We start from the raw sequence: 14,699 nt of genomic DNA on the forward strand, positions 1-14,699 counted from the left end.
AGGCGCCCTGGACACGGTGAGTAAATTATGGATTCAATCTCTTTAATAGGAATAGGACAGTTCAGTTTCCTATTGCTTTTTGTGTCAGTTGTGGTAAATTGTGTTTTTCCAGGAATGTATCCATTTCATTGAACACGTCTCATGTATTGACATAAAGATGTTTATAATCCCTCTTTCTTGTTTTCAAAATATATTTAGGATATATATGAATATCATCTATTTCATTCCTACTGCTGGTATTTTGTGTGTTTATCTTATCGTCTTTTTGATTAGTCTTGCTCTGGGTGTATCTATTTTATCATTCTTTTCAAAGAGCCAGCTTTTTCACTTTGTTGATTTTCTCTGATGTATGTCTGTTTTCCATTGATTGATTTTTGCACTTATTTTTATAGAGCCTTCTACTTTGTGCATTTAAATTCCCAACTTTTTATGGCTTGCTGAGCCATAAAATTAAAAAGTTAAATCACTTATTTTCAACCTTTCTCTTGTTCTAATACCTGCAGTCAAAAATAAAAATTTGGGGGCGGGGAGGGCCTGGGTGGCTCTGTCATTTAAGTGTTGGACTTCGGCTCGGGTCATGGTCTTGCAGTTCATGAGTTCGAGCCCTGCGTCGGGCTCTGCGCTGACAGCTCAGAGCCTGAGGCCTGCTTCAGATTCTGTGTCTCCCCCTCTCTCTGCTCCTCCCCTGTTCGTGCTGTGTGTGTGTGTGTGTGTGTGTGTGTGTGTGTGTCTCAAAAATAATAGACATTAAAAAATATGTAAAAATAAAAAATAAAAAAATAAAAATTTCCCTCTAAAAATGGCTCTAGCTACATCAGACAAATAAGAATATAATGCATTTCATTATTATTCAGCTCAAAACAATTTTAGGTTTCCATTTTGTTATCTTCTTTGACCCATGGACTACATAGATATGTATTGCTTTCTTTTCAAACATTCAGAGTTTTCTGGTAGTCCTTCTGAAGTACATAACATTGAACCTTTGTTACAGTTGGTCTATGTTAGTGTTTCTTTAAGCTAAAGACATAGCCGTTACTCCTTTTGTGTGGTTCTTATGACTAGGGTTTGTCACTTACTGCTAAGGGGAAATGCTTCTGAAGTCTCAAATAACAGTACTGTTAACCAAGTTCCCTCCAACTGGGAGAGGCGTGAACTTTAACCTCTGTGTCCCCCAGAAGTATACGCCCGCTGAATCTCTAGAGAACATTATTGGCCTTCCAGCTGCTCTTTCCGACAGAGTTTTGGAACATCTTCCTGTGTGTGTGTGTGTGTGTGTGTGTGCAGTTGAGGGACTTGTCAGTGACATAAGAAGAATACATAGAAATTCCAGCTGCTTCTCTGTGGTTCCCTCACCACCAGAACTTTGTCCCTCGGGTTCTAGGTCTCCCTGGCCCAGCGCATCTACATCTTTGCACTTGACATCTACTCCAAAATGCTGGAAAATAGCACGTGTCCTCAAGGGGATGCCCTTGTGCACCTCCGGTCCTGTTTCCCTTCAAGCCCCGCCCGTGTTGATTGCTCTCAGTGCCTTCATAATTCTTATCATGATGAATCATATTTCCTCCATAAAAAAGGAATAGTTTGTCTCTGAAGAAGAGAGACAAATGAGATTCAGTGGTAGGTGAAAAGCAGGGGGCAGCCTCCTGCGCCCTAGAGTCGCTTCAGAAATAAGCTAGTGGCCGACAGAGCTGCACGGTAATACTATCTTTTAAACTTGACTATCAAAACTTCATGACAGAATGTTAACAATTAACTTTAAAGTAATATTTCAGATTTAGGCTTTTATCTTGGAAGGGTGCCCCTTCTTTTAAAAAACGATGCTGTGGGGGGGGGGGGACGCCTGGGTGGCTCAGTCCTTTAAGCCTCCGCCTCTTGCTCTGGGCTCAGGTCGTGATCTCTTGGTCGTGGGATCAAGCTCCACACGGGGCTCTGCACCAAACGCAGGGAGCCTGCTTGGGATTCTCTCTCTCCCCCTCTCTCTCTGCCCCTTCCCCATTCTCTTGCTCTCAAAATAAGTAACCTTAAAAAAAAAAAAAAAAACATTTTGAACCCATTCCTTCACCAATCCTAAATTCTTATTGAGTAATTTACTCATTGCCCCTTTCATATGAATGGTTCAAACTGTGTATTTGTGCTTTTCTTTTTCAATATAATTTATTGTCAAATTAGCTAACATAGTGTGTACAGTGTGCTCTTGCTTTTGGAAGAAGACAATAAATTTCAATGAGTATATTCTTCATTTATGGTTTTATTCTGTTTTCTTCTTTCACCCTTTTATTTTGAAATAATTTAATTTTCAAATAATTTCCGACGGACAGAACATTTACGAGAATATAAAGAATTCCTGGCTACCCTTCACTCCATTCTCCAAAGTTTAGCATGTTGGACATATTATTGTACTTTCGTTTTCTCTTAATGTCATACTTTTTTGAAACTGAGACGGAGTTTGAAAGCGCATAGTCTTTTCTTTCTTCTCCCAGTATTTTCTTAAAGCCATTCTTTTATATAACCAAAGAACAATGAATACAGTCAGGAATTACCACTGATAAAATAAAATTATTTAATCCCTGTGGTTCATTCGGATTTCACCGATTGTTCCAATAATGTCCTGCACAGCAAAAGAAAACCCCAGATCATGTGTTGCATTAAATTCTTTTAAGATCTGAAACATTATTCTTCCTCTTTGTCATACTGGTGCGATTTGCGAGGAGGAGTACAACGCAGTTACTTTGTGGAACGACCCTCCTCCTGAAACCGTCAGAGGTTTCCTCTGATCAGATTCACACCACACATTTTTGAGGGATACCTAGAGTGACCTTGTCCCCTGCCGACGCGTCACATCCGGGGGAATTCTGATTGGCCGCCAGCCGTCCACCACGTGGTCCCGGAGCCGGCGCCGCCCCCGGCGCGGAAGCCATTTTCCTCCTGGTCGGACTGCAGCTCCTCCCCCGCCCCGCCCCGCCCCGGCCCCCGCCCCCGCCCCCGCCCCCGCCTCGCTCCGGGACTAGCGCCCTGGCGCCGCAGGTGGACGCCCCCCGGCCCGGCGCGGTCCTTCCCCGGACCTCGGAGCGCGGAGCGCGGCTGCAGTTCCGGGGCGGGACGACGGAAAGAACTGACGGGACGCGCCCGGGGAGCGTCCCCTGTGGTGGCCCAGGTGCCTGGTGCGCGTCTACACTGGCTAGCCCCGGCCGGCCTCCGCTAAAGCTTCGGGCGGGTTTTCCGAGGAAAAGAGAGAGCCCCGCTCTCCGGGGCGTTAAAGTAACAGGGCCCGCTGCTCCCGGCGGGCCGAGGCCGAACTCGGACCGGAGAAAAACACGCCGTAGTCGGCAGGATTCGAACCTGCGCGGGGAGACCCCAATGGATTTCTAGTCCATCGCCTTAACCACTCGGCCACGACTACATGGGGCTCGAGCGGCCAGCGCAGGCCTTACCTAGAAAGAGCAGCGGCCGAAGGCGGGGAAAGGGTGGAGGCCGCGGGCGCCGGGAGCCGAGTCGCTGCCAAGTGTGTGCGACCTGCCGGCGGTTCCGGGGCCGCGGGCCCGCTGGAGGGGAGCCCTGGGCCCGTGACCGACCGGAGCGGCTTTCGGGAGGGACTCGGCGCCGCCGGCCGCTGTCGCGGGCGCAGGGCGGGGGGAGGGCTGCGGGGGGCGCCTTCCCAGAGCAGGACCCTGTGTTGATTCGTGTGCAAAGCAGGCTCGCTCGCTCGCTCGCTCGCTCTCTCTCTCTCTCTCTCTATCTCCAAAGTTAGCGAGCGCCGGTGTGTTTTCTCTTCCCCGACTTGGTCTCCGCCTTCGAGTCCGAGGTCGTGGGGTGCCCCGGTGCCGGGAGTTGGTTGTGGTCTACTCGGGGTGCCCTGCTCACTTAAGAGGCAAACGATCGCAGGTGGAGAAATCACGTCGCCTGTAGAGAGCGAGGAAGAGACGAGAAAGGGAGAGACGTTAGTTAATCCTGTGGTTTGATGGGACAGCCTGCTCCGAAGGGGTAGACGTGAAGCAGTTATTATCCATAAGTTGCGCGGATCCCCTCCTCTTTTTTACTTGGTGTACACGTTTTTTATCAAGCACGTTGTGGCTCTTTTGTTTTTGCTCAAGTCATCTGGAACGCTAGTTTTGATTGAGGTTTGATACCGAGGAAATATCCAAGATCTGTGCTTTGGAAAACACCGCAAAACAGCAATTAGTGATGTGCCCTTTGAATTACAATTAATCAACTGCTTGTTTGCTTTAGGGTGCCAGTGAGGAAGGAGTGGACACAGGTGCAACTTTGTTTCACTGGACTGAAAATGTTCTTAATGGAATGGGTCTAGGTAAAGGAAGACAATGCACGTTGAGCTGCAGGAAACAAAAGCTAGTCCGGTTATTATTTTAGTCCTGCTTTGGAAATAAACCAAACGTCCATCTGCGGTAGAAAAGACAAATCGTGAGCTGCTGTTGTTGTTTGTTGTTTTCTTATAAAATGGAATTTCACCTCACAGGGAGTGGAAGGAACTACAAGAACAATCACACGAATGAAACCTCCCACGCTAAGAATGAGCCCAGGCACAAAAGAATACATTTATAGTGCATTCCATTGTTTGAAAGTTTAAAAGCAGGTGGAACTAATCTATGGTGTTAGAAATCAGAATACTACTACCCTTGGGAGGAGTTTCTAGCGTTCTGGTAATGTTTCGGTTTTCAAATTGGGTGCTGAGTCCATGGTTGTGCTGGCTTTGTGTAGACATACTGAGTTGTTCACTCTCGGATGCTTTGTTGTGTAGCTGTTAATCAAATATTTTCCTTTCAAAAGATCCTTCATCACTAGGATGTCATACTTTTTTGCTGCTGCTAAAATGTATGTCACACCCAAATATTTATTGATAACATACTTAGATATTCACTATTTGGAGTAAAAACATTCTGTGTTACCAAACTTCCAGCCATTGTGCAAAAAGACGCATTACTGAGGCAGAGTTATATCTTAAATTATTCATCTGTGCATTTTTCATGAATTTCTATCCTTTCCTGTTCTCTAGAATCCTGAGTTAATAAAATATGTTAACTTAAACAAACTGTTCAGAGCGTTGCATCCAGTAAAAACTCAGTAAACTTTGTCTTTTATTCACCAAATTATACCTTCTATGTAGGTAGTGTTTTTTGTTTTATTTTTTAATTGGTTGGTGCGTGGCACATGATAGCTGCTCAATTAATATTTTACCCATATAGCCCGGGAGCGTCTATGTGCAACTTCCTGTACTAGCTTCCATTTTATGTGCAGACCCAGTCACTAAAACTAATATATATGTGTACACATGCGTTCTTGCTGTCCTCAGTATTGAAAGTCTCTTTCGTGTAAGGGATGGCTACAAATTTTCCAAGTCATCAAAATCTGGTTCCCTTTTGCTTAACAGTTCTTTCCTCGATTTCTTTTTAAAGTTTTGTAAAAAAAATTTTTTTTTTTTAACTATAGACATCAGGGAGAAGTCAAGCTGCACCTTCCACACTGTGCTTGGCAATTTCCTCACTTTATAACAAGTCACTTTTCTTCCAGTTTCTCATTACGTGTCCTTCATTTCCTTCTGAAACCTTAACAGAGCAACTTTGATGGTCATGTGTTTTTTAATTATACACTTAAAAAAAAGTTTTAGGTTTACAGAAAAATTGAGCAGAAGGTATAGAGTTTCCATATACTCTCACTCCCCCTTCCCCCAACCAGTTTTCTCTATCATTAACGTCTTGAGTTAGTGTGGTACCTTTGTTTCAGTTGATGAGCCAGTATTGATATTATTTATGCTGCTAGTTAATATTAGGGATTCACTGTGTCTTGTACGTTCTATGGGTTTTGACAAAAATATAATGACATACATTCATTACGCTGTCATACAGAATGGTTTCGCTGCCCTAAAAATCCCCGTCGCTCTATTTATCCATGACTCCTTCCCTCTCCCCATTACCTTGCAACCATTGTCCTTTGCAGTCTCCACAGGTTTGTCTTTTCCAGAATGTATATGGTTGGAGTCATAAAGTATGTAGCCTTTTCAAATTCTTTCACTCAGCAGTATGCATTTAATGTTCTTCTGGGTGTTTTGGTAGCTTGATAGGTTATTTCTTTTCCTTGCAGAATAATATTCCATTGTCTGGACGTGCCATTGTTTATCCATCACCTATTGAAGGACATTTTGGTGGCTTTCAAGTTTTGGAAATTAGACTTTTATACGAGCATGAGTTTTCAGTTCATTCGGGCAAATATCCAGGAACGAGATTGCTGGATCGTATTGTAAGAGTATGTTTTGTTTTGTGAGAAATTGCAAACTGTCTTCCAAAGTGGTTGTACCATTTTGCCCTCCCACCAGCCATGAATGAGAGATATATTCTTTTTTTTTTTTTTTTAACATTTATTTATTTTTGATACAGAGAGAGACAGAGCATGAATGGGGGAGGGTCAGAGAGAGGGAGACACAGAATCTGAAACAGGCTCCAGGCTCTGAGCTGTCAGCACAGAGCCCGATGCGGGGCTCGAGCTCATGGACTGCGAGATCATGACCTGAGCTGAAGTCGGCCGCTTAACCGACTGAGCCACCCAGGCGCCCCAAGAGATATATTCTTAAACTCGGGAAACTGTTCATGTCTTTACTTGGGGGGGGTCTAGTGTTACAGAGATTAAAAGTGAGAGTTTGGGACCAAATTCCTAAACTCAAGTCCCAGCTTCCCCATTTGCTGGCTGTGTGATTTAGGCAAGTTATTCAACGTATCTGTGCCTCAGCTTCCTTCAGTTGTAGAGTAGGAATAATAATACAGAATAACTTCATTAGCTTGTTTTAGGAATTAAAAAAGTTAATAGATGCAAAGCACTTATTAGGACCCTGCCTGGCATAAAGTCATATGAAAATCATAGCTCATTGCATATCGTCACTTTTTCCTGATGGCCAGTTATCCCTATGTTGGCTTTCCATCGTCTGTCCTTTATATCACTTTTTCTTCTGCCTCATTCATCTTTTTCTTCTGATTCATAGAAGAGCTTTTTAAAAGAATATCCTATAGGTAGCCGACTCACTTTTCACAGCATCCATCCAGTTCTCCAATATGACTTTAATTATGCTGCTTATGTTAAATATGCTCGCTATATATTTTTATCCTTTTTCATCTAGAATGTCTTTTTAGTGTTTTGTTTTTTTCACATCTTGTTCTCACATCTTTCTATCCTGTTTTCATTGGGTCGATGTCTTCTTGGAATCTACTGAGAATATCAACTTGTTCCCTGAAATTTTCTTGTGCCTCCCTTAGATCTTCTTTGAAATCTGGTCTTAGATGTCGTTTCTCCTTTCCTTTCCTTTGTGAATTTGTCTTTCATGTACTCATTGTTAGGATTTCCAAGTTTAATGTTTTGTCATCCAGCACTGACTTGACCTTAGGCCCTCTATCCAAAAGCCTGGGAAGCAGCACAGTCAGTTGCGTGGGCCACACATCGAACACTATAAAAACCTACGGACTTCTATTGGGTTCTTTTCTGCCAGGGACACACCGACAGACCGGCGTTGGACTCCATTCGCAGCTGACGTAGGCATACACCGTGCACTGCTGTAGGGCAGAACACGGTAACACCACTTCCCGCTTTCCTTTAGCATTTAAAAAGATGTGGGTCGCGACCCATTTGAAAGTCCTGAAGGCAATATAATGGGCCACGACAAGAAGTTTTAAAATGAAGAAATAGAGCACTAAATAGAATGCAGAACAAGTAGTAAAGGCAAATAATGAATTGTGCAGTGTTTCCCTGCGTTTTAAAATTATACACGTGTGTAAATGTGTATCTCCTACACAACGTTCGGTCACACAAACTGAGGGTCTCCAGGATCCCGTTACTCCCACCAGAGAAGTTCAGAAGCCAGAGACTGGCGCGGAGAACTCTCGGCCCCGCCCAACGGGAGCTCTGGGAAATGGAGTTCGGCGTCGTGGAGCATTCTGGGAACCGTAGTTCCGCGCGTCCGCCGGGCACGACGAGCGGGGGGAGGGGCTCTCTCCGCGCGACCGGAAGTGGCCGTTGAAGCCGGCAGAGGTTGGCGCTGGGGAAGTGCACCCTCTTCGGCTCCCTTCGCTAGGTCTGGTGCCGGTCCCGGCGCTTCCGGACGCGCGAGCTGAGAGTGTGGAGCGCCCTAGAGGGAGGGAAGCCCAGGTATCACCATGGCAACCGCCAGCCTTGCGGCTGCGTGACGTCATCCTCCTCGCCCCGCTGGAAGCGGCCTCTGCGAGAGGGAGCTGGGGAGTCCTCGGAGGGGGCGCCCCTCGCCTCCCTCCGTGCGGGGCGGTTCCGCCCTGATCCCTTGGAGGGCTTTGTTCTTTTGTTCCGGTCTGGGAGGAAGGACTGGGAGCGGGCCCCGCCCCGCCGCTCCACCTTCCAGCGTTTCCACCCCGCAACAGGTGTGTCTTCCGTTCGCGAGCCGGGGTGTGAGCCCGCAAGTGGGCACGGAGGTAACGGGCCGGGTCTGGGGGCGCCTCTGGCCAGACTGCAGGGTGGGCACCAAGGGGTTTTTGAATCCGGGGCTGAACCTGCGTACTCGAGCTCCACTCTCTTTTTGTTCAGCGGGAGTGCCTGTTTGGTGGCTCTCGGCGGGCACTTCTCTTTTCCAAGGGTCTCTTAGCCACTGTGCAAAACTCAGAGGTGCGATTGTGACGCAGGCTGCTGACCCCGGGCTGTGTCTTTTAGGGCTGCCCCGCTCCGCCCGTGTAAGGGCTCAGCCGGCGCAGACTCCTGGCCGGACACCTGAGCCCCCCGGACCGAGGCCCCCGCTGGAAGGACGCTGCTTGAGAAATCCTGGTGTCCAGGCTCCGGAGGAGCGGAATGAGCTCCTGAGATGGAAGGTAGTGGGGACTGGAGGGGGGACAGAGGGCTGATGGAGGCAAAAGAACAGTGAGGACCGGAAGATCGACTACTTGACAGAACTCATTGGTAGAGGTGGAAGTTGGGGGTGGGGGTGGGGGGAGCTTATCTTAGGGATAGAGAAAAACTGCATTACATCAAGGGGAGAGATTGTTACATTCATATGGAGAGACTTGCAGGAAGAGTTAAGTCTCCCCGGCTTCGGGATTGGGGAATGAGAAGGAGAGATGATTCAGAATGTCTGTGATCCTCACGTGACTTCTGTTTCTTAAATATTAGAATGGTAAACTTGCAGTCAGAAAAAATCTTGGTAATCATCCCTTCAGTGCAAGAATTAAAGTGTCCCTTGCTGATGGCCGTCTGTCAAGCCTATGCGAAGTGTGGCATCAAACTCCATTTTGGGTGCAGACTGTCCCCTTGTTGGCTCTTTTTTTTTAGTTCCTTCTATTAGGCAGAAGTGCCCAGCCCTGTAACTTCTGTGTTGGATCTTAGTTCTTAGTCTCCGAAAGCAAGAGACTGTTCTCTCTTCCACATTACTGCCCTCCAGAATGTGAATTCAGCTGTTACAACTCCTACTCGCACATTCTTTTCTTTTCTAAGCAAAACCGCCTCAGCTCCGTTGATGGATCTTATAGGACACATCTGGACCTCTTCAACTCTCCTGCAGGAGAGCATGCTTCTTAAAATGCGTTGCCTGAAAGTAAACATAGTTCTTTACAAATGATTTCAAAAACACCTAAAAGGACGAATTTGTTTGAATTATATTTCTGCTGTGCAGCATCAGGTTACGTTTGTTTTGAAAAAAATCAGCGATATTGTGCTGTAAGCCCTAGATCTTTTTTTACATAACCGTAGGGAAGTAGATTTATGTCATCCTGTGTAAGAGAATTGTTTTTTATCCTTAAATATCAGGACTTCACATATATGATTGTTTAGGGGTTTTTCCAGCTTGTCAGAATAATTACGAATCTTCATCTATTCAGTGTTTTTTTTGTTTTTGTTTTTACATATATTTGTTGTAAGTAGGCTCCACACATTGAACTCATGACCTTGAGATCAAGAGGCACAGGGTCTACCGACCAAACCATCCAGGTGCCCCATTTATTCAGTGTTTTAACTGTCCTTTCCAACTTTATCTCACTGCCATATTTAATGAATATTCCTTTTATTTCTTTCTTCATGTCCTTGAACAGGTTCAGAGTAAGGACAGAGCCCTGTGACCTGTCATTATAGACTTTCCTCTGCATTGTCACTGTCTTTACATTGTTCAGATATGGCCATCAAGTCAGGTTTGGTTTAACCTATTATCATACAGTTCTTTTTTTGAATTTATTTAACATCATTAGAAGTCTTAATATTTCTTGTATTATTTATGCAGGTTCGAGATATATCTCATTGATTGTCAATTCTTTTTTTTTTTTTTTAGGAGTGCAAAGAATCTCTTCTGTTTCTTACAAGTGCATATCTATCTAAAATTATCTCAAAACAAAACAAAAAGTTTGATTTTAAACATCAGCTGTTTTTTTTTATATCATCGAAGAACAATTACAGATTATAATAAAAATAACAATTCCATGAAAATAACAATAGCATCAAAAATATGAAATGGGAGAGGTGCCTGGGTGGCTCAGTTGGTTAAGCATCCAACTCTTGATTTTGGGTCAGGTCATGATCTCATGGTTTGTGAGACTGAGCCCTGCGTCTGACTCTGCACTGAACAGCATGGAGCCTGCCTGGGATTCTCTCTCCCTCGCTCTCTGCCCCTCCCCTGCTCATGTTCTCTCTCCTCAAAATAAATAAATGAGCATTAAAAAAAACAAGACAAAACATTAAAACATATGAAACAGGAATACATCTAATATATGTAAGCTCTGTACACTTAAAACTACAAAATGTTTCTGAGAAAAAGTTTTTTCTAGCTATATTTAGATATACTTGACTCATAACATTGTGTAAGTTTAAGTTGTCCATAGTGATGATTTGATATATATTGGGAAGTGATTACCTCAGTAGGGTTATCACATCTTTCACTCCACGTATTTGCCTTCTGTGTGTGTATGTGTGTATGCGTGTGCAGTGAGAACCTTTAAAATTTACACTCTCAGCAACTTTCAAGTGTATAATACAGTATTGTTAACAATAGTCACCATGCAGTACATAGATCCCCAGAACTTACAACTGGAAGTTTGTACCCTTTGAGCAGCATCTCCCTATTTCCTCCACCTCTCAGCCCCTGGAAACCACCATTCTACTGTCTTTATGTGTTCAGCTTTTCTAGATTCCATATATAAGTGAGATCATGCAGTACTTGTCTGTCTTTGTCTTATTTCACTTAGCTAATGTCCTCAAGGTCCATCCATGTTGTTGCAAATGGCAGGATTTCCTTCTTTTTTATGGCGGAATAGTATTCCATCGTGTGTGTATATACACATATCACCACTGTTGATAGAAATGTAAATGGATATAATCACTATGGAAAACAATACAGGTTCCTCAAGAAATTAAAAATAGAACTTCCAAATGATCCAGCAGTCCCAGTTCTGGGAATGAAATCACTATCTTGGAGAAGTATCTGCACCCCCATATTTATTATAGTGTTAATCACAATAGCCAGGACATGGAAACAACCTAAGTGTCCATCAACACATGAATGGATAAAGAAAATGTGATATATGTATTTCCATAGTGGCTATACCAATTTACATTCCCATTAATAGTACACAAAAGTTCCTCTTCTACACATCCAGCAACACTTATTATCTTTTGTCTTTTTGATAATATTCTAACAGGTGTGAGGTGATATCTCACTTGGTTTGGATTTGCATTTCCCTGATACTTAATGACGTTGAGCATCTTTTAATGTACCTCTTTGGTACATTTGTGTATCTTCTTTGGAAAAATGTTCACTCAGGTCCTCTGCCTATTTTTAAATTGGATTACTTGTTTTTATGCTGTTGAGTTGTATGAGTTCCTTACATATATTTTGGATATTAACCCCTATCAAATACGTGGTGTGCAAATATTTTCTCTCATTCCATAGGTTGCCTTTTCATTTTATTGATGGTTTCCTTTGCTTTTCTTTGCAGAAATTTTTTAGTTTGCTATAGTTCATGTTTGCTTATGTTGCTTGTACTTTTGATGTCATGTTGAAAAGATCATTGCCAAGACTAGTGTCAAGGAGGTTTCCTCCTAAGTTTTCTTCTAGGACTTTTAGGTTTTAGGTTTTGTTTAAATCTGTAATCTATTTCAGGTTAATTTTCATGATTGGTATATGACAGGGTTCATTTTCATTCTTCTACATGTAATTATATCTAATTTTCTTACCACCATTTTTTTTTGAAAGGCTTTTTTTTTTTTTTTTTTTACATTTATTTTTGAGACAGAGAGAGACAGAGCATGAGCAGGGGAGGGGCAGAGAGAGAGGGAGACACAGAATCTGAAACAGGCTCCAGGCTCTGAGCTGTCAGCACAGAGCCCGACGCGGGGCTCGAACTCACGGACTGTGAGATCATGACCTGAGTGAAGTCGGATGCTTAACCGACTGAGCCACCCAGGCACCCCATCTTACCACCATTTTTTGAAGAGACTATTCTTCCACCATTCTTTCCCCATTGGGTATTCTTGGGTCCCTTGTCAAATATGAATTGGCTAAACATAAGAAGGTTTACTTCTGGGCTCTCAATTCTGTTCCATTAGTTTGTGTCTCTTTTTATGCTAGCACCACATTGTTTTCATTGCTATGGGTTTGTAATATAGTTTGACATCAGAAAGTGTGGTGCATCCTATTTTGTTCTTCTTTCTCAGGATTGCTTTGTCTTTTGGGTGCCTTTTGTAGTACCGTATGGATTTTAGGATTCTTCTTCCTATTATTCTGAAAAATGCCATTGGTATTTTGATAGGGATTACATTGAACCTGTAGACAGCTTTGGGTATTATGGACATTTTAACAATAGAAATTTTTCTGATCCATGAACATGGGATACCTTTCTATTTATTTGTGTCTTCTGTGATTTTTTTTTCATCAGTGTTTTGTAGTTTTCAGAGTAGAGATCTTTCACCTACTTGGTTAAATTTATTCCTAAGTATTTTATTTTATTGTTTTTGATGCTATTCTAAATGGGATTGTTTTCTTTTCTTTTTTTTTTTTTTAGATACTTCATTTTTAGTGTTTAGAAACACCACTGATTTTTGTATGTTGATTTTGTGTCCTGCAACTTTGCTGAATTTGTTGATTAGTTCTAACAGTGTTTTTGGAAGGCAGCTATGCTCACCACTATACCACTAATGCCTAACAGTGGTTTTGGTAGAGTTTTAGGCTTTTCTCTATATAATATCATGTCATCTGCAAACATAATTTTACTTCTTCCTTTCTAATGTGGATACCTTTTATTTCTTTTTGTTGTCTAATTACTCTGGTTAGGACTTCTAGTATTATGTTAAATAGAAAAGGTGAGAGTGGGCCCCTCCTCTTGTCCCTTATCATAAAGGGAAGTCTTTGAATGTTTACCAGTGAGTATGATGAGTAGGTTTGTTATATATGGTGCTGAGTTTGAAAAGTATTGGTGTTAAAAATTGTTGGAAGTATTAGGTAGAGTTTACCAGTGAAACAGTGGGCTTGTCTGTTTGGGGGGAAGGTTGATTACTGATTCAATCTCCTTACTCCTTATTGGTCTGTTCAGATATTCTGTTTCTTCATGATTCAGTTTTATTGGGTTGTATGTTTCCAAGAATTTATTTTTTATAGGTTATCCATTTTTTAAAATTTATTTATTTAGAGAAAGAGTTGAGTGTGTGCAGGGATGGGGCAGAGAGGGAGAGAGAGAATCCCAAGCAGGATCTGTACTGTCAACTCAGAGCCCAACATGGAGCTCAGTCTCACAAACTGAGATCATGACCTGAGCTGAATTCAAGTCAGATGCTCAACCAACTGAGCCAGCCGGATGCCCTGATATAGATTATCCATTTTGATGGCACAGTAGTTTCTTGTGATCCTTTCTGTGGATCAGATTTCTGTGGTATCAATTTCTGTGGTAATGCTTCCTTTCATTTAAGCTTTTTCTCTTTTTTTCTTAGTTTAGCTAAAGGTTTTTCAATTTTGTGTGCCTTTTCAAAAAACCAACTCTTAGTTTCATTGATCTTTTCTATTATTTTTCTGGTGTTTATTTCATTTACTTCTGCTCTGATCTTTGTTATTTCCTTTCTTCTGCTAACTTGGGACTCAGTTTGTTCTTTTTCCAGTTCCTTGAGTGCAGAGCTAGGTTGTTTATTTGAGAACTTTCTTTTTTCTTAATGTAGACATTTAGCGTTAATTCTCTCTTAGAACTAATTTTGCTATATCTGATAAGTTTTGATATTTTGTTTCCATTTTTATTTGTTTCGAGATATCTTTTGACTTCCCTTTTGATTTCTTCTTTTACTCTTTTGGTTGCTCAGGAATATGTTGTTTTGTGTCCACATATTTAATTTAATTTAATTAATTAATTAATTTATTTATTTATTTTTACATTTATTTTTGAGAGACAAGAGCATGAGCGGGGGAGGGGCACAGAGAGAGAAGGAGACACAGAATCTGAAGCAGGCTCCAGGCTCTGAGCAAGCAGTCAGCACAGCCTAACGCTGGGCTCGAACCCATGAACCATGAGACATTACCTGAGCCGAAGTCAGACACGTAACTGACTGAGCCACCCAGGCAGCCCTGTGTTCACATATATATATATATATATTTTTTTTCAACGTTTATTTATTTTTGGGACAGAGAGAGACAGAGCATGAACGGGGGAGGGGCAGAGAGAGAGGGAGACACAGAATCGGAAATAGGCTCCAGGCTCTGAGCCATCAGCCCAGAGCCT

At 42.7% G+C, this 14,699-nt stretch overlaps 1 protein-coding gene and 1 non-coding gene across 4 annotated transcripts in view; one reads left to right on the top strand and one right to left on the bottom strand.

Moving 5' to 3' along the window:
- Nucleotides 1-3,318: 3,318 nt before the first annotated feature.
- Nucleotides 3,319-3,400, bottom strand: TRNAS-AGA. Its single transcript has one exon. It is a non-coding gene; the product is annotated as a tRNA-Ser (tRNA).
- A 4,583-nt stretch (nt 3,401-7,983) lies between these two features.
- Nucleotides 7,984-14,699, top strand: part of ZNF184 (zinc finger protein 184) — a 28,199-nt gene continuing 21,483 nt past the window's right edge. Inside the window, exons 1-2 of one of the 3 annotated variants that reach the window (XM_043590599.1) lie at nt 7,984-8,441; nt 8,677-8,831. In XM_043590599.1, the coding sequence (XP_043446534.1) occupies nt 8,825-8,831 (7 nt within the window). In that variant the 5' untranslated portion in view covers nt 7,984-8,441; nt 8,677-8,824. The remainder of the gene's footprint in view (nt 8,442-8,676; nt 8,832-14,699) is intronic. The other 2 variants (XM_043590598.1, XM_043590600.1) reach the window with 2 other exon arrangements.

This window comes from Prionailurus bengalensis, chromosome B2, assembly GCF_016509475.1.
Source record: "Prionailurus bengalensis isolate Pbe53 chromosome B2, Fcat_Pben_1.1_paternal_pri, whole genome shotgun sequence".
Taxonomy (NCBI): Eukaryota; Metazoa; Chordata; class Mammalia; order Carnivora; family Felidae; genus Prionailurus; species Prionailurus bengalensis.